Source organism: Ceratotherium simum, chromosome 17 (genome assembly GCF_057802395.1).
Source record: "Ceratotherium simum simum isolate JZ-2026a chromosome 17, ASM5780239v1, whole genome shotgun sequence".
In the NCBI taxonomy this organism is placed as follows: Eukaryota; Metazoa; Chordata; class Mammalia; order Perissodactyla; family Rhinocerotidae; genus Ceratotherium; species Ceratotherium simum.
This window is the reverse complement of record NC_141916.1, coordinates 14,656,527-14,676,937: the sequence shown is the minus strand read 5'-3', so window position 1 is coordinate 14,676,937 and position 20,411 is coordinate 14,656,527. Positions and strand designations below refer to the sequence as shown.

The following is a 20,411-nucleotide window of genomic DNA, read 5'->3' as shown; positions in this document are numbered from 1 at the left end:
CATTTATACGTTTTTCATTCAATGATTTTGTAGTCTTATGGTTTTTAATGGCCTCACTTACATATCTGCCTTTTTGCTGATGGTTGGCTGACTGTCTCTGGGGGTTCTGAGCCACGTATCTCATAATTTAGAGTATTAACTCTGTCTCCCTAAAATGGTGATGGGCACAGAGTTCACAAATATAGCAAGAGGAATTTGCAAAGTCTCCTAAAGTTTAAAAATTCCCACTTCAAAGCCACTACATTATGTTTTTCATGTTATGTATTGTTCAGAATATTCTATTATGGTTAAAAATATCATTGTTTTTGTGTTGGTCAATTTTCACATTTTTCATATTCATTTGCTTTCATCTTTTCTGGATTAGTATTGCAAGAGAATTGTTTTAGAAACTGCTTTTGATTTTGATGATGATTTTATTATTTAGTTTCATTGTTGTAATTTTTCTGTCATTAATTCTCACCAGGTTATTTCATTCTCATTAATTTCATTCCTAACCATTTCATAATTTGTAGTTTTATGTTATTTTAATATATAAACTTTTTGGATGCTTTATTTTTAGAAGAGCTCTCTTGCCTATGTGAATGAATCTGCCTATTATATTCTCTTATGATATTAAGTATATCAATACATTATTATATTAAATGTGAGATTCTGGCATAGCTTTGTAGCCATATCATGACTTTTAAAAATTTGTTTTTATTATTTTATTGAGGTCACATTGGCTTACAACATTGTGTAAATTTCTGGTATACATTGTTATATTTTAGTTTCTGTACCGACTGCATTGTGTTCGGCACAAATAATCTAGTTTTTATCCGACACCATATATATGTACCCCTTTATCCCTTTCACCCTCCCCTCATCCCCTTCTCCTCTGGTAACCACTAATCTGTCCTCCTTATGAATGTGTTTGCTTATCTTCCACATAACCCATCATGACTTTTGAATACAGTGAACTGATATATCTGGTGTATTTTTTCCAATGAATATAGTTTTAATTTACTGTGGTATTTTTTTACAGAAAAAATCTCCTGTAAGCAATATATAGTTGGATTTTGTTTTACACATTATTGCTATTATAAATTCTATTTAAAGTGCTTCAAAAATAATTCATATTTTATTTTATTTTAGGGTGGTTGAAATTTAACTTTTTATGTGTTTATCTTTCCCTCTTACATTGTTAATTATTAAATGGTAGTACATTTTCATATGTGACAGATATTTATATATGGCCTTAGGCCCCATTTTTGTTTGGTTCACTGCTCTGGTTTGTCTTTACTGCTACGAGACAGAAAGGACACTGTCAGTACATTCTTCGTAAGACACCCAACGTAATAAAGTGGATGCGTGAACATAGTTCCCAGAAAAAGCCACAAATGGACTTGAGGGTCAGCTCTCCTCCCTCGCTCAGCTCTGCTGCAGCCAACCATCTTAAGTGGGTAAACCAAGCCCTGTTACATGCACACTATTGGCTCTACTTGTGAATCTTTTTTTGCTTTTGCTTTTGTAAGTCCTTTCCTCGTCGTTTGTGATAGACAAACGAGACAAGTTTGTTACATAAGCTGTTCCCCCTCATGTATTTACTCACATGAGGTAAATTCTCAGTGCCTTAACTGTCTTTGTATATTCTATGACAGTTAATATAATCATTCCACCAAGATACACCCATATTCCTTTCTGAGTTTTCATTTTGCCAAGCTAACAATGCAACCTGATTCTGCAGCATTTCTGGATGCCTAGAATCTTCCTCAATTTCCTTTGACTAATCTGATGATTGACTAGTCTCATTGGGCATCAATAACAAGAACTTGGGCTTTCCCTGTGAATCTCATCCTTAGCCAAGTCTAATTCTATTCCTTCCATTAGGGGCAGAAACCTTGGGAATCTGTTTCATCAATCATTGGCCATCTTGTCCTTACTGCTGAATTGCAAACTTCAGCAAATATGACTTTATGAGTTATTTCTGGTTTACTGCTGATCTGTATTAATATATATTAAAAATTGTTTTTTGTTGTTTTTGTAGATATCTGCTCTTTTCTACTAAGTGGAGAATGCTGAAAGGTCGGTATCTTGTCTTTGTTCACATGTCAGTTTGCAAGCTTCTGAAAATCCTTGTGTGACTGAGACACTCAGATTTTCACAACCAGCCCATGGGAACTATGGCTTATCAAGATTGCAGCCCAATTGTAACCACGTAATTGAGAACCTCTCCCTACGTCACATCATACTCCACTGCTCCTATTTTAGTTAGGCTGTAGAGAGAATCCTGTCTGCTCTGTCCTCCTTGACCTGTGCTTGAAGCTGTAAACCCGTTACTGACAGTTATCTGAGTACATCTAAGATGAGTTTCTCTTCTCCTTAAAGAAGGAAGATAATTAAACTTTTCAACAACAGAGTCTATGTAATTACAACCCCATATACCTGTGGTCAGTTTTGGGGGTCACTCTTGAAGATTAGTTCATTATAGGGATCTATCATATTCATTCAATGTAAGGACATCTAAATCAAATAGACTGACCTACATCAAAGGAAAGGAAGTGTTTGTAAATTATTTAATGAATTAAAGCTAGTTCTCCATGCTGGGAGAACAAAGAGCTCTGCCTTCTATTCAAGCTTCTCTGATTTATTTCCATAAAAATTAAAAAAGTGAATAATTCCTAGAGAGAAAGGGGTGGATAAACTTCCAATGTCTGTAAGAAGAGCTGTCCTCTCCCAAAAGCTGACACTATAAAAAAACCAACCAACCCACCAACTAACCAAATAAGAACAACAACAGAAACTGTGGTAATGGAGGATTGCTAGATAAGAAACAGATATAAAATGGTCAGTAGTCTAAAAACAAATAGTCACAAACATGTACTAATAGAAATATTTAAACATTTTTATTACTTTATAGATAAATAAGGAAAAACTATTGTGCCAGAGGGAAATACAAGGACAAATGGTTTGATAATTAGGTTATATATCTTCTCTTATATCTTGTATCACAAAAAATATGATACAATCCAAATACTTTATTTATTGTAAACTTTGGGTTAATTTCTCATTGAAAATCTAATTAAATTAAGCTCCAGGATATCTTATGCTGCTTTTATAGGTTATATACATTATCACATTTCTACAAAAATCTAAGGTGATAAAATTGTAAGTATACATGCTTAGCTTATTGAATAATAGTAGTACATATTTTTAGAGTTGGCCTTTGTAAACTCCAAGGAATTATGCCAATCATCTGGTTGTAATTGTTCCATGTATAATCCCTGGATAATAAATCTCTCCGATAAAATGTTAATACCAACAGTGATTGTGTTCTTCTGCAGTTTGTCAAATTAGATATAATTTCCAAGATCTTTTATTGACTTCAAAACCTAAGACTGATATTAAATTAATAAATGAATAATATTTGGTTATATGAAATGTTTTGCCACATTAGCAGCTTATGAAGAAATTTAACTTGATAATGACAAATAATACAAACATAGAACAGCACTAAGCATAGTTTTACCCTTCTGTATACTTGTCTATAAAAAACATGTTGGCTTTTTGTAAAGTTTCAATAAAGAGAGCAAATTCTTTGTGGCATGTATACTGTCATATACAATATGGTTTATATTTTTTAAAGCTATATTTAATGGCTTTAATTTTTTAACTATATTTTTATATGCTTAAAAAATTAGAAAAGAAAGTATAAATTCAGTTTTAAGGAAGCATATAAATTTTTTCAAAAGGATAAAACAATACTTCCAAAAAAACTTTCGATATAGAGTTTTCTCTTAACAAAACAAAATTTCTGTTTGCTGGACTTGATAATTTTAACTCCTTGTCTCACCAAGAGATGGCCTCTTGAGAGCCTGTTACTTTCTTTGTGATTTCTATTATATACCCTAATCATTTTTAATAGAAGCTCTTACTCTTACTAAATCTAAAGTGTAATAATTATTTACAGCTATGCTTATTTTGAATATTACCACTCTAATTTATAATGCAAAGAGTGCAATCTTATCTCAAAACATCTATGACCTATGCTTAAATGTTCAAGTAATGACCAGCCACCTTTGATAATATTTTTGGTATTGCTTTAGCCTAATTAAGATCCTGAATGCAGAAGGAAAACAAACTTTAAAATGATGTTTTATGTTCCAAGTATTTCTTGAATTTTTAATATGGCTGCTCCCTTGTCTTGTCATCTATGATGACATGGCAGTAATGAGTGAGAAGTGATGATGCAAATAGTTATAATTGTTGTATTCCCTGTGTTTAATTAGCTTTACATAGTTATATGTGGTCCTGTTTTGCAAGTCCACAATATGGTTAATTGTCAAATCAAAAAGAAAAATACAATCTTCCTAGAATAATTATATACAAATAAAATGGTAGTAATAGAAACATGTTTCATTGGTTGTATAATACTCATAATCAGTAGACACACGGATATGTACAAAGATTGATAGGACGTTTGTTTTTATTAATTTTTATAAAAGTATAAAAAAATACACAAATCCTAAGTATATAGCACAATAACATTCTTTTGTGTTGGAGGGGGTAACTCACGGTGATAATACTCACCACATGAAAACTAGACGATCTAAACCAAGATTTAGCATGTATTGCAAATATTGGTGGTAAATTTAAGAAGATTCTACTGTGACAATTTGTACATAGATTTCCTATGGAGAAAATATTTATGTTTTAAAATAATGAGTGTTATTTTCCCTTTACATTTTTATTTTCACTTTACACTTACAAATTACATTTTATTTCTTTAATTTTTTATTTGTTTTTTAAAAATTTTATGGCTATAATCCTTTGGTAAAATGAAGACTAGAAGGATTGGGAGTGATATCCTTGTCTTATCCCTTTTTTTAAGTAGAAGGTTTCCAATGGTTTCTCATTAAAAAATATGTTTCTACAAGTCTTTCTGTATTTCTTTTTTATGTCTACTTTTAGTTTATTAAGATTTTTTAATAACATAAATGCTGAATTTATAATAATAACAAAAATGTTGAATTTAGTCAAATTCTTTTCCTTGCCTGTTGAAAATATTATTGTTTTCTTCTTTTATCCGTTAACGGAATGATGACACAATATTCTATTGTTAGAACATTTTCTACATTCCTGTGAGGAGTGCAATTTGGTAGAGATTTTATTTTTTTCCACCTTTATTGAGTTATAATTGACATATAACCTTGTGTAAGTTTAAGGTGTACATGTTTTGATTTGATACACATATATTACAACACGATTATCCCTATAGCATTAGGTAACCCCTCCATCACATCACATAATATTCAATTCTTTTTTTGTGGGAGAGAACATTTAAGATCTACTCTCTTAGCAACTTTCAAGTATTTATCACAGTGTTGTGAACTATAATCACAATGCTGCTCATTAAATTCCCAGATTTATTCATCTTCTAACTGAAAATTTGTTCTATTTGACCCACATTTTTTATACATTACTTTTCTTTCCTTTTGTTGCTCATATTGTGTTAGGTTTTGTGTATCTATATTAATGACTGATATTGGCTATAATTTTTCTTTCTTGTACCATAGTTGATACTCTATATTCCTTAGTAAGTCACTTAAATGACAGAGGATGTGAGATTTATCACATGAATATTTAGGAATGTGCCAACTCTGGGATCCAGTGAGCTGGGGCATGTTTATTCGTTTCCTTCCAAGTGAAAGAAAGTTTGCTGTACCACTCACACATTTAGTACGAGGAGTTAAATACTTTTTGAATTTTGGAGGTAACATAGAAGGCTTCCTAGTGTTTGGGCAACCATGTTGCACCCAGGTTTACCTGGTTCCATAAAATGTCAGTTATCTTCAGCTGGTTCACGATTCAGAATGAGGAGCATTGTCACTTGGAACTCATGAACTAGAACACCCAATGATGCTCTGAGTCCTTGTTGAAAATAAGATATTCTGTGGAAACTGTGGCAAACTCTGACTGGAAAATCACAGCACTGGCTGCTAAGGATTTATAGGAAATCAAGTTTTATCCAAGTTCTCCTTTTGAGAAACAGCTCCTATCTTGGGTCCTGATAGAGACTGTATTCCTTGTTATGGAGATCAAGTGACCAATACCCTGAATAGTGGAATCTAATCTATCAACCATGCAGTTGGGTTTATAGAGAAGCACTGTGTCATTATGTCGAAGTTGTACACACGATGTCTCAATGTATCTTAAGGTCAGAAGTAATTTTGTGGGCAAGTGGCTCATATTTCCAGTGTACCAGCTCCTGTCGCCTTGCCACCTTTCTTTCAATCTACATATGATCATGTGGGGCATTTTGTATTCACATTTTCTGAGAAAAAATAAGTTTTCAGCCAGTTTCATAGATGGTGCTGCATGTAATATGACACCAGCTAGAAATGGACTACTGCATCATATTAAGCCAACTCAAGGTTGTACCCTAAAGGGCACTGGTAAGGAAAATATTCTTAATGGACATAGTTTCAAGCTGCATACTTTGTTGTTTTATTGCCCGAAATACGGTCTAGGATACTTACTTACAATGATTTAGGTGTGGTGGGCTAATCATTCAGCTAGGTGTCCAGGAACTTGGAAACAACTAGATTGAAGGATTATTGACAAAGTGGTCTGTTTGTAGATGGATCTTCCCGAATGGTAAAATGAATTGGGAATATTAATTTCCCACATAAATATTTGGTAAATTACATCAGGTGTAGAGGAGATTCTCAGTAATCTGGAGAAGGCAATGACCCATTATCTTCTAGCCTCTTTTCCGTCTACTTAATTGCTCATTCAATGGGTTCTCATCAATAATATAGAGAGAACTCAACAACTTGGGTTGCTCAAGATAGGCTGACCTAGAAACTGCGAATGCCGTGTGCCCAATTTTCTGATGCTACTCATCAAAAAGATGTAGACATCCTAAAGGTCCACTGACAGATGAATGGATAAAGAAAATGTGGTATATATATGCAATATTATTCAGCTTTAAAAAGGAAGGAAATTCTGTCATATATGACAAAATGCACGATCCTGGAAACCGTTGTGTTAAGTGAAAAAGCCAGCTACAGAAGGACAAATGCTGTATGATTCAACTTACATATGGTATGTAAGATTGTCAAACTCATAGAAGACGAGAGTAGAATGGTGATTTACACTGGCTAATGAGGAGAGGAAAATGGGGAGTTGCTATTTAATGGATTTCAACTTATTTAAGTTATGCAAAATGAACAAATTCTAGAGATCTGCAGTATAACATTGTGACTATAGTTAACAGTACTGTATTACACACTTAAAAATTTGTTAAAAGTGTAGATCTCATGTTAAATGTTATTACTACAAAAAATAAGTTCCTGATAAGTGTATAAGGAATAAGTATATGAGTCTCCCAGTCAGTCATCATGTTTCAGACTGACTACCTTAGTTTTACAATCAAGGATAATTAGCTATGTCTCCAGGCATGGCTCTAGATATCATTTTGCCCTTCCTTCTCAAATTGTTTCTGTTAATACCACCCTATCAGGAGTCAACAAATGCCTTATGTTATTATACTATATTGTTATTGCTTTGGTGCAAGGCGCTCATTTTACAAGAAGAGAAGTAAGGTGATGTACTCATACCCATGGGAGTCAATAGAATTATCATGTACCTAGTCAGACAGAATCAGATGAACTTATGGAATGGTGGAGTCACTTATTGAAGACTCACTTGTTGGACCTTCTGGCTGTCAGCACTTTACAATGTTGAGTAACTTCATCCAGGATATGGTCTGTGCTCTTCATTAGGAACCAACATATGAGGATATTTCTTTCCTGATCAGACTATTGACACAAGTACAGTGGGTAAAAGTGGGAACCACCATTATAAAACCTACTAGCCCACTCTCAACTTTTTCTTCCTTCCTACCCCTATGACATTGGGCTTTGCTGAATTAGTATACTCACTCCCCAACAGAGGGATAATTTTACTAGGGAACACAGCAATTGCTCCTGCCTCTTGGGCATGCATTTCACTGAACCAACAGGTAAACAAAATGATGTATTCTTTTGGGTAACTGATACCAATTAGCAAAAAGATATTAATAGAAAGGAGACAAGGAGGGGTAGAGTGGTAAACCGGGGAATTTTACAGAATGCCTCTTAAGACTGCCATGTCTGGTGGTAAATATTAATAAACTACTACAGCAAGTCAATACGACCATACCACAAGGGCTCTGATCCTTCATCAGTAAAAATTTGCGTTACCTACCAGGTAAACAACTTCTTCACACTGGGGATATTGTTGAGACCAAGGGGAATATGGAAAGAAAAATATTAACTATTGCCTTTTACCAGTTGTATACATGAGGACTTGATGAGCCACTATTATTTTCTTCCTTTTCACTCATTCTCCTTCTCTTACGTAATATGTATTTATGGCAGCTAGCTTAATGATTTAATTTTTATCAAATACAAATGGGGAATTTTTGGCTGATATAGAACAGTTAACTTTTTTTAATTGTGGTAACATCGGTTTATAACATTATATAAATTTCAGGGGTACATCATTATATTTTGATTTCTGTATAGATTACATTATGTTCACCACCAAAAGACTAATTACAATCCATCACTACAAACATGTGCCTAATCCCTTTTGCCCTCCTCCCTCCCCACTTACCCTCTGGTAACCACTAATCCAATCTCTGTCTCTATGCGATTGTTGGTTGTTCTTTTTTGAGGACTATACAGCAAATGTTGAAAATTATTAACTTAATACATGACACTTGGATAAACAACCTTAAAGCAATTAAAGATACAAAGTGAATCTTCCTTTAGATCCAGTCAATCACCATTTAACCTTTACTTAATGAATTAGAGGAGATTTGTTGGCTTTTCCCCTCTACTGTGGTCATGCTAGTCTACTTCTTATTATCCATTATTATGGACAAAATATAGCTAAAGAATAAATATGGAGAGTTTTGGGTGAAAATGAAAGGAACTTTATGACCAGGAACAAAAGTTTCCCTATAACTTGTATTATGAAGGGTAATATTTCCTTTCATAACTATTTCTGTTTGCCTACCAAAAACTTTGTTGTCATGAAAGGTTGAAATGCTTCTTTTTCAGTGAAGAAATCAAGATTGAAAGATCCTTTCGGTCCCTCCCAAAGGATTCACACAGTAAGGAAAGAAAAAACTCAAATATGCATTTTGACTCCTATTAGGCTCTTTTTTTGTCCCTTTATTTTCTTCTTCTTTTTTAGTCTAGAGTCTCTGTGGTCCTCATGGACTTTGTCTCTGAATCCTAGATATCTTAATAAGTGACACGCTTCCTTCTCTCCCAGTAGGACTATCTCCCAGAAGGTGAGGGAAACCTCAGTGCTGCAATTATTTGAAAAAGTTACTCTGTGGTGCCAAAACCAAAGCCCTTATGGAGAACTGCCACTGATATTTCAGCAGGTTATTGGGGATTCTAGATGTCTCAAGGCCTCTAGTTATGTATCCACAACAATCTCCTTTCCTTCTTTAAAAAGATTTAAGCACCAAAAAATGCAGAAGAGAGGATATTCTGCAGACCGATTCCTCAGGTTCACTTTGCATAACCTTAGAATATAATTCCTGGAATTATTTCAGTTTTAGCCGTTCTTCATTTAGAAAATTCACCTTGTCTCTCTTCTATGAGGGACTATAGCAATTTTGGAGGAATCAACTATTGAAAAAAAGGACAGTTATTCAAATAGAGCAATAAGGAAAATACGTCAAATTTCTCTATGGGAAGAAACAAAAACTGGGATAATGAAAATGCATTTGGAAATTTTGGGGGGAGGAGAGTTCTTTTTATCTTGGTGTGATGATTTTTCAGTACTTGTAGTTGTTAGCTACTAATTACTTTTATGTTTACCCTTTCTAGAATTAAAACAATAAGAAGAGGAAAGTGTCGAATTCTTTTGCTTCATTTTGCAGAATCTGACAAATTACCAAATAATACAAGGTAAAAGCAAATTTTAAAACATGTGAGTTTTTGACTAATAATAAGTCACAAACTGACTACTTGTTTGTTGGCTACTCTGGGAGAAATTCTCCCTCTTCTAGGTATAAATGTCTTCAGTCATAAACATTAACATTAGAGAGATTTTAATAAGAATAAATCTCAAAAATTAAAACAATCTGAATCCTTGCTCCTAGGTGAGACTAAAGGAAAATAAGATACATCATTTTTCAAAAAATATTTCATGACTAATCCAGGATCTCTTTTCACTGCTTAAATATCTTTCATCTCCCCAGAACCTGAGCATAATGTATTTGAAATCTTCCTCTAGCATACAATTATTTGTAAATTTTATTTTTGATGGCGCTGGTGACTAATAAAAGTATAAAAATAATACACCATGCCATTCTCCTATTAGTCATCTTTTGCTCAGGGAAAATATAACACTTTTCTCAGATTTTTTTATCTTTCTAAACTTTTACTGTTTCTCTGATTCCTTCCTCCTTCCCTCAACTTAGAAGGGTTTATCCAAAAAAGCCCTAAACGTATCATCAATTTTCAACCTAATTACTACTTATGATTTTAGTGTACATTGTGGGATTGATTACAGAAAGTTAATAAAAATAAGACTGGCTAATATTTATCGAGTACTTACTCTGTCATAAAAGGTGCTAAGTCATTTGCATGTATTATCTCATTGTCTACCTCCAAAAAAACTTTGAGGGTTATATTATTTTTATCCCTCCTTTATATGAGGATGCAGTGGTATAGTAACTTGGAAAAAGTTGCATCAGTAATTTAAATAACATAAGTCAGTGATACAAGTGATGTAAGTAAGTTACATAAGTAACTGGTCCAAGGTCCCAGTTAGAAAATGAGAGAAGCAGCACTGGAACTCACCTCTGCTGAAACCTAAACCCATGCTCACCACTGCAGTATTACAGAGTCTTCAAATTTTTCTCTGATTCTGCATGCTTGATTATCATTCAACCTTTATCTATATAATAAATATGTATTGATTAATTGCCATTTGCCAGACACAGAAGGTATGGAGGATGAATGGAAGTTTTCATCTTAAGGAAGTTATTGTCAAGTGAGGAATTATTAATATTTAATATAAAACATGGTGATAATAGCTACTATTCTTGGGAGCATGATGTATGCAATTGTTTTAACACATGTTGAAGAATTGGGGAATTTATTTTGAAGATAAGAAACTTTGAACTCTGAAGTTCAAGTAGAAGTAAATCAGGTAAACGAACAGGAAGGGCTCCTTATCACAGGTGGTATCAGGCAGTGATCAGGAGCATGGATTCTGGAGCCACACTTCTTGGCTTCAAATTCCAATTACCATCCTAGTAGGTGGCTTTCAAAAGACTTCATTTCTCTGTACCTCAGTTTCGTCATCTGTAAGCTGGAGTAAATAATAGTAGTCACCTCATATTGTTGTTGTATGGATTAAATGAACTACTATGAAAGCATTGAGAAAAGTGTCTGGCATATAAAAAGTACCACATGAACATTTGCTATTATTATTGTCCTCGTGGAATTGTGCATTTAAAGCCCTGAGGAGAGAGAAAGAGTGACCATACTGTTACTACAAGGAGCTCAAAATTCTAGTTGAGCTGTCTAGTAAATGCTTAATGATGACTATGAAAGTTATATCCAGGGTAAATAGGAATGCAATCAGCAATTCCTTCGTATGTATCCTGTGTTCAGTATCCATTTCTAAAGTCATTCTTCTATCTAGACTGCCTGTAGGTCCCTTCTTAAGAAAACTATGAGCCGGGGGCTGAGGAAACGCAGGGAGATTGTCTTGATGAAAAAGCTTAGGAGGCCCATCTGGTAGAGAAATCCTGGCACGTGAGTGCCAATGATTTTTGTGTTTGGTTGTGCAGAACTTTTATTGTAGTATATAACTTATTTTATATAAGTTATGTAGCTTATATCAGAATCCAAAGTTCCCATTACCAACAAAAAGTAACTGCACCTCTTAAGTAGTTTTCAAACTTAGTCACTTTCTTTATATCTGCTGGTACTCTAACTGAAGGTCTCAAAGTTAAGTTTTCCTAAACTAGACTACTGAAGTCTCCTCTATCTCCAAACCCAGACACCGAAATGGCATCCAAAATGCCATTTATTAAATTATTTGTGCCTTCTTCCAATCACTGCTTCATGACATTCAATTTAGTGCGTAAATCATGAGTCAGACATGTATACAGAAGTGATAGTTCTGCAAATGTGAAAGGCATTTGGGTAGAAAGGCATTGTGTTAGACTCAGAGAAAAAAGATCTAATTCCACTGCTTGTATGAATTAAGGAATAAACCTAACCTGATTCATCATAAGTTGGAATTGGTTTAAATTTGTCAATTTGTCACACTAATTTTATAAGTTTAAAATGAGTAATAATTGTAGAATAGCTTTGTAAATCCTAATATCGTAAGAGATTGCTTGTAGCTTGTATCAAAGCCAAGAGTTCATTTGTTTATTTTTCCTTGTGCCTGTCAGCAGGTTTCTGCCATGGGTGACAGAGGAACAACGAATCACTCAGAAGTGACTGACTTCATTCTTGTTGGCTTCAGGGTCCGCCCAGAGCTCCATATCCTCCTCTTCCTGATATTTCTGCTCGTGTATGCCATGGTCCTTCTAGGGAATGCGGGGATGGTGGCCGTTATAATGACTGATCCCCGGCTGAACACACCAATGTATTTCTTCCTAGGCAACCTCTCCTTCGTTGATCTCTTCTATTCGTCTGTTATTGCACCCAAGGCTCTGATCAACTTCTGGTCTGAGAGCAAGTCCATCTCCTTTGCAGGCTGTGTGACTCAGTTCTTTCTCTTTGCCCTCTTCATTGTGACTGAGGGATTTCTCCTGGCAGCCATGGCTTATGACCGCTTCATCGCCATCTGCAACCCACTCCTCTACTCTGTCCAGATGTCAACACGTCTCTGCTCTCAGTTGGTGGCTGGTTCCTATTTCTGCGGCTGCATCAGCTCAGTTCTTCAGACCAGCATGACATTTACTTTATCCTTTTGTGCTTCTCGGACCATTGGCCACTTTTACTGTGATACTCGCCCACTTCAGAGACTATCTTGTTCTGACATTTTTATCAATAAAATGGTTTCTTTTTCCTTAGCTAGCGTCATTACCTTGCCTATCATCATGGTTATCATTGTTTCTTACTTGTATATTGTGTCCACAGTTCTAAAGACACGCTCCAGTGAGGGACGTAAGAAAGCCTTCTCCACGTGCAGCTCTCACCTAGGAGTCGTGAGTGTGCTGTATGGTGCTGTCTTTTTTATGTATCTCACTCCTGACAGATTTCCTGAGCTGAGTAAAGTGGCCTCCTTATGTTACACCTTAGTCACTCCCATGTTGAATCCTTTGATTTACTCTCTGAGAAACAAAGACGTCAAAGAAGCTCTAAAGAAATTTCTAGAGAAGAAAAATACTATTCTGTGATTATTATTTCCCTTCCACCAAAGGAGTTGTGGCTGTTTATTTCATACTCTTTGTGGCCACTAGTGAAAATTATTCTCCTGAACATCATAAAAACCTTATCAGAAGCTTTTTCAAGGTGATGTACCCTTCCCATGTATTATTATTTTTTCCCTCTGAGACATTGTTAATCCTGAACGTCCTGGATATTGGAGATGTCCTGGACATTACAGGAGCATTTTTCAAGATGAACCGTCCTACTGATCTCAAATAACATTTTATGTCACAGAATTGATTTCTATTTATTTTCATGGCATTCCTCTGAGTACTATTATTATATTTTATCATAGTTTTAAGCAGCATTTTGTCTGGTGCTTGTCTTTGGAATTGCTCCTCCCCTTACACACAATCACTGATAACAGACAATAGTGCCCAACGTATGTCTTTAAATGAAACAGCTCCCAATTTTGTAACTAATTTCTTTAGTATAAAAGAGTTATTAAATTTTTACTTCAAATCAAGGATTTTATATGTGTTATATTGAGAGGAAATAATAATATGAAGATACAAACAATAATTTATCTTCACTATATACATTAACTGGGAAGACTGTGTATTGTGTGTGTCAGACATGTGGAGAGCTCTAAGGTACTACTAGTTGCTAGAACATAGTATAAAGAACCAAAGTGGGAGATAGAGATATGCAAACATTTTTAGAAATCATTCCCTCTATCTGGATCTTCATAATGTTTTCCTGTATTAATTATTGTGAGGAACATTTATTAAAGTTAAAGAAACAAGACAGTCATCAAAACAGAGTGTGATCCAAAATTTACTCATCCATGCTGGTGAATGCTTATTTATTTGATTAATTTTATTGACTACCTGTGCACTATATTCTGGTCTTGTGGTAGGCTCAGGTATAAATAACCTCGTTCTTTAGGGAGCTTACAATTTAGTGTAAGAGTTACATCCTTGGACAGACAATTAAAATCTAGAGGTTTGTATGCAAAGACAAACACAGAGATTGCAAGGTGAGTACCTGAGAGCAGGTGGTTGGTAATTAGGGAAAATCGTCAGGGCTATGTGGAAGATATATGTAAAGGGGATAAGATTAGAGTCAGGGAAAATGCTGTATCAGTTCTTGTTAGTGATGTGGGCTTGAAGTATGCCAACGTAAGTGAAAAAATGCTCATTTGAAAAATTACTGGTAAAAATACAGGTAAAATACAGAACATATTCACTAATTAGTATGTACCAAAGGAGGTGTGTCTCACCATTTCTGAACTTGAATGATGTGCATGGTGATGGTACAAACAGATAAAAAGTAAAGGAGCTCTCAACAAACTAAGAATAGAGGGGAATTTCCTCAATCTGAAAAAGAACATTCACAAAAAATCTACAGCTAAGTTCACATTTAATGGTGAGAAACTAGAAGCTTTCCAGTTAATATCAGGAACAAGGCAAGGATGTTCCCTCTCGCCACACATTTTCAACATCCTATTGGAATTCTTAGCTAATGCAATAGAAAAGAAAATGTAATAAATGTGTTACAGGCTGAGTTATGTCTTGCCAAACTCATATGTTGAAGGCTTAACCCCCTGGTACTGCAGTATGTGACTGCAGTCATATTTGGAGACAGGGCCTTCAAAGAGGTAATTAAAATAAAGCTGTTGTGGTGGGCTCTAATACAACTTGACTGGTGTCTTTATAAGGAGAGGAGATTATGACACACAGAGAGACACCAGGGGTGCATGTGCACTGAGGGACAGTCATGTGAATAGGGAGCAGGAGGGCGGCCATCTGCAAGACAAGGAAAGAGGCCTCAGAGGAGACCAAATCCACTGGCAGCTTCATCTTGGACTTCTAGTCTCCAGAACTGTGAGAAAATAAATTTGTTGTTTAAGCCACCCAGTCTGTGGTATGTTGATATGGCAGCCCAGGCAAACTAATTCAAAAAGGTATACAGAATGGGAAGGAAGACAAAAAACTATCTTTGTTCACAGATGACTTGAATGTCTATGTAGAAAATATGAAAGAATTGACAAAAACACTCCTGAAACTAGTAAGAGAGTATAGGAAGTTTGTAGGATACATGGTTAATAATCAAAAGTCAATCCCTTTCCAGATACCAGCAAAGAGCAATGAGACATCAATATTGTCAAGACGTCAGTTCTTCCCAGCTGGATCTATACATTTAACGCAATCTCATTCAAAATCCCAGCAAGTTATTTTGTGGATATCAACAAAATTTGGATATTGAATCTAATGGTTATGTGGAGAGGCAAGAGACCCAGCATAGCCAACACAATATTGAAGGAGAAGAACAGAATCAGAGAATTGACACTACACAACTTCAAGACTGAACACAGCTACAGTAATCAATACAGTGTGATATTGGTGAAAAAATGAAAACAGATCAAGAGAACAGAATGGAGAGAGTAGAAATAGAGCCACTTAAATATAACCAACTGATCGTTTACAAAAGAGCGAAGGTAATACAACGGAGATAAGATAGTCTTTTCAACAAACAGTGTTGGAACAACTGGACATCCACATGCAAAAATGTGAACCTAGATGTAAACCTTACACCATTCACAAAAATTAACTCAATTGGATCATAGACCTAAGTGTAAAACACATACTATGAAGCTTCTAGAAGATACCATAGAAGAAAGCTAGATGACCAAGGGTATGGCGATACCTTTTTAGATACGACACCAAAGGCATGATCCATGAAAGACACAATTGATAAGTTTGACTACACTAAAATTAAAAATTTCTGTGAAGGACATTGTCAAAGAATGACAAGAAAAGACATAGGCTGGAGAGAAATATTTGCAGAAAACCTATCTGATACAGGATATCCAAAATATACAAGGAACACTGCATACCCATCTATAAGAAAACAAACAATTGATTAAAAAATGGACCAAAGACCTTAACAGACATTTCACCAAAGAAGATATACAGATGGCAAATAAACAAATGAAAAGATATTCCACATCATATGTCATAAGGGAATGCAAATTAAAACAACGAGACACCACTACACACCTATCAGAATGGTCAAAATCCAAAACACTGACAATGTCAAATGTTGGGGAGCATGCGAGCCCCAGGAACTCTTATACATTGCTGGTGGGACTGAAAAACAGTACAGCCACTTTGGCAGACAATTTGACAGTTTCTAGCAAAACTAAACATACTCTTTCTATTCATTCCAGCAATTATGCTGCTTGGCTTTTACCCAATTGAGTTGAAAACTTATGTGCACACAGAAACCTGCACTTGGATGTTTATAGGAGCTTTGTTCATAATTGCCAAAACTTGGAAGTAATCAAGATATCCTTCAGTAGGTGAATGGATAAGTAAACTGTGGTATATCCAGACAATGGAATATTATTCAGCATTAAAAAGAAATGAGCTATCCAGCCACGAAAAAACATGGAGGAACTATAAATGCATGTTACTAAGAGAAAGAAGCCAATCTGAAAAAGCTACATGCTGTAAGATTCCAACTATATGACATTCTTTCAGTTATTGTACCTTTAAACTCCAGAGTAATTATTAAAAATAACAGCTATATTTTTGGTGGTGTTCACTTGTTTACTTTTCAGTGACTCTGCTGACCAATTTTATTGAATTCTGTTTGCTCTGAGAGGCCTCTGGTGTCACTTCTCAGAGGCACAACCTTAACTTGTGCACAGTTACTCTCGGATGACAGTGGTTTTATCAGGGCCACCTTTGGCTGTGTCTTCCTCTGATCATTTTGTGGAGTGTTGTGCCTCTCTAGGTTTTCTACTGAGCAGATAGCCTCCACTAATTCTTCTTGGTCCATTGTTTTGAAAACATCTGGGACGTGTTGCTCTGCAGCCTGATCCAATTAAATTTGGTCCGCTTTGTAAGGATAGTCTTTAAAGCCAGTCTTTGAGGTTTGTTCCAGCTGCAGGAGTGCCCTTATTAGCTGTCTCCTTTCCTGGTTCTCTTTGGTAATCTTTTAGTTGATCGACAGTTAGCTTTTTGCTCTGGTGGAGCTACCAACCTCCTTTTAATTGCTTATTACCAAATATTTGTTATGTTTGTGAGTTCCCTTATGTTTGAACTTTCCCACACTGTCTTCCAAATAAAGTGAATTCACTGGGGGAGAGCTTTGGAGCCCTCTATTTTTATGGCCTTCCTTTCTTGCTAGGTAAAACCTGTGTTCAGCTTTTCTGGAACTGGAGCAGGAACCATGGTGCTGTTCTCTCAGAGTGACACCCCTGCTTTATGAGCAGGATTCTGGGTGAGGTCAGAAGCCTATGGTCTTATAAGCTTGTCTCTCTTGGCATAGAACCTCTATCTTTTGAACTGGGGCAACTAAAATTGGTGCCCCATTATTCTTGGCCTATCACGCCTGGTGTAAAACTTCTATCCTATGAATGGGGCTGGGTAGAGGAAGAGATCTCTAGACATTTTAACTGCTGTCACCTTGACTAGAGCTTCTGCAACATGGATCTGGAGGGAATAAGAAATGTGTGCAGCCTGATACTCTCAAGGTGATATGGTAGCCTTTGACTGGGATCTAGGGGAAGAGGAATTCCTGTATTCTTGTCTGAACTTGCCTGAACAAGTGGACTTTCTATCATGGTGGGCTGAGAAAGGGAAGGGATGGAGTGTGCCTGGACTCAAATACATAAGTGCGAATGTTCATCTTAGCTTTATTCACAATATCTAAGAACTGAAAACACCTCCATTGTCCATCAATTTAAGAGGGCAAAGCAAAGTTTGGTATGTGTTCAATGGAAGATGGAATACTACTTAGTAATAAAAAGAATGAACTGGTTACACACGTGACAAAATGAATAGATCTTAAAATCATTTTACTCAGTGTAAGATCCTAACACAAAAGAGTACATACTGTGTGTGTGTATACATATATATATGCAAAAAAAATCAGATCACTAGTTATCTGGAATGGATTTGGTAGGAGGCGTGGACTAAAAAGAGACACGATAAATTTTATGGAGGTGATAGATATGTTCTGTCTCTTGATGTGGTGATGGTTTCACTGATGTATAAAAGTGTCAAAAATTTGAGAATTGCACACTCTGATTGAATACAGTTTATTCCACACAAGTTATTCCTCAATAAAGTATTTGAGAAATAATAGTGTGCAGAGCTGTTTTTTTAGATCCAAGGACTTGCATTTTAGAGCAATGACTCAGAAATGTCTTTTTTTCGACTGAAGATTTAATTTGTCCTAAAGAACAGGAAACTACTCAAGGCAATAGAAGATATTTATTACGTAAATATCTCAATGGTAAAAGCAGCTAAAACCTTTTAATGTAATTGTCATTAGTGTAGCAGCAGGTGAGTGAAGATTCACCACCATAAACACAATCATTTAAATTAAGAAAACTTTACTAGTTATTGACACCACCATCAGCTGTAATTATAAATTTTATGGGAAGTCACTAGATGAGTTTGAAGAAGTTTCTTGCTTGCATAATGTTTTGGATAAGGGTGTTATTTAGGTACTAACAATGATGTTTTGAAAAATAACCAAGAATTCCAAAATCCAAAAATTAGCTAAATATTATTAAAGTGATTTTGTACATGACTTGTACTACAACTTTGATGATTTTATAAACAGTCTTATAATGCATATATCATATTTAGAGAATCATACATATACATATGTAAGTATGTATGTATGAATTTATTTATATATTTTGATTAATTTTTATTAACATGCTAGGTTTTATTATCATTTTTCAATTTCATCCCTGCTTTCAAGACTTACTCTGTACAGCACATCCATAGTCCTTGAGTCAAAAGTAAAATGAGAAGAGTAAGTTCCAAATAGGAGGGAGAACAGAATATGCCTGATTTAATTCCTGTAGCAATGACAGCAATTACTTGACATCCAGAAAGGAAGGAAAAAAGTCAGCACTGAAAAACTGTTATACATATCCTCTTATGGTGAGGTCTGTTAGCCTTTTTCTCAGCCTGAAGATTCTTTTCTGAGTCAGCTGGATGACATTGGACATATATTGCTCTAGGGGGTGATTCAATCAGTGACCATTCTTAGTACTTTTCTCAAAGGTATTCTGGTGTGTGTGTGTGTGTGTGTGTAGAGAGAGAGAGAGAAAGAGAGACATTATGATTATGTTTGTATTTATGACTTATGTGTATATGTGGGGTCTGATAGTGTTTGGGGGTCATGCAGTACAAGGTGAACATAGGAGGACATTCTTCTCCAGTAACAGCAACTCTATTGTTAGGAATTATTTCTCACTTTAATGTAAGACTACTAATATGCAATGAACAAGGACCCTGTGCTTGGGTCTTGGGTGGGCTGGGATTATAAAGAATCAGGAGTCTCTTGCATTGCAGGCGTGTTCCGTCGCAGGACTCAGAGTGCTGCCTGAAGAATTCTGCATTGTGCTCCCAGAGGAGGGTTAGGACAATGTGCCTCTTTCAACCTAAACATCTTTCTGCTTCATCTCAAGGAGAGAGACAAGACACAGTGACCACTTACCTGAAAATTTTCATAAAGTGTTTCTAGCTAGTGAGTCCCCTATATTCCCCAGTAATCCGTATTTTTAAAAATGTGGATGAAAGAGGAGACATTTGCTAACAGTAAAGGAGATTCTTAAAGAAAGACACGAGTAGAGAGATAAATAGATACAGTATTTGCTAAGATACTATTTTGCATCTAATTGGGGGCTCTGTTCATTTCTTTTGGTCATTTAAAAAATCTTTTCTGTTAGTTGTCAGCAGAAAGAAAGGTAAAGCCTGAAGTAACAAAGTTAGTGTTACTCAAGATCTGTCTGTGGAAATTAAAACATAGGTCTGCTTGGAAAATTGGGGGTGCTCCATGGCAGAGCGTCAGCGAAAGGGGCAGAGAAAATTATTTCCTTCCTCTCTCAGACTTAACAGGACATAGTACCAAGGACATGAGGAAAGAATAAATCTGACAGCGGTTAAATTTATAGATTTAACAAATTTATATGAAATTTACGTAATTTAATCCTTCAAG

At 35.4% G+C, this 20,411-nt stretch overlaps 2 protein-coding genes across 2 annotated transcripts in view; one reads left to right on the top strand and one right to left on the bottom strand.

Moving 5' to 3' along the window:
• Positions 1-20,411, bottom strand: part of LACRT (lacritin) — a 618,678-nt gene that overhangs the window by 377,049 nt on the left and 221,218 nt on the right. The window lies entirely within an intron of this gene.
• Positions 12,455-13,411, top strand: LOC101401742 (olfactory receptor 9K2). Its single transcript, XM_004429170.2, has one exon. The coding sequence runs from the start codon at positions 12,470-12,472 to the stop codon at positions 13,409-13,411; it is 942 nt and encodes a 313-aa protein (XP_004429227.2). The 5' UTR covers positions 12,455-12,469.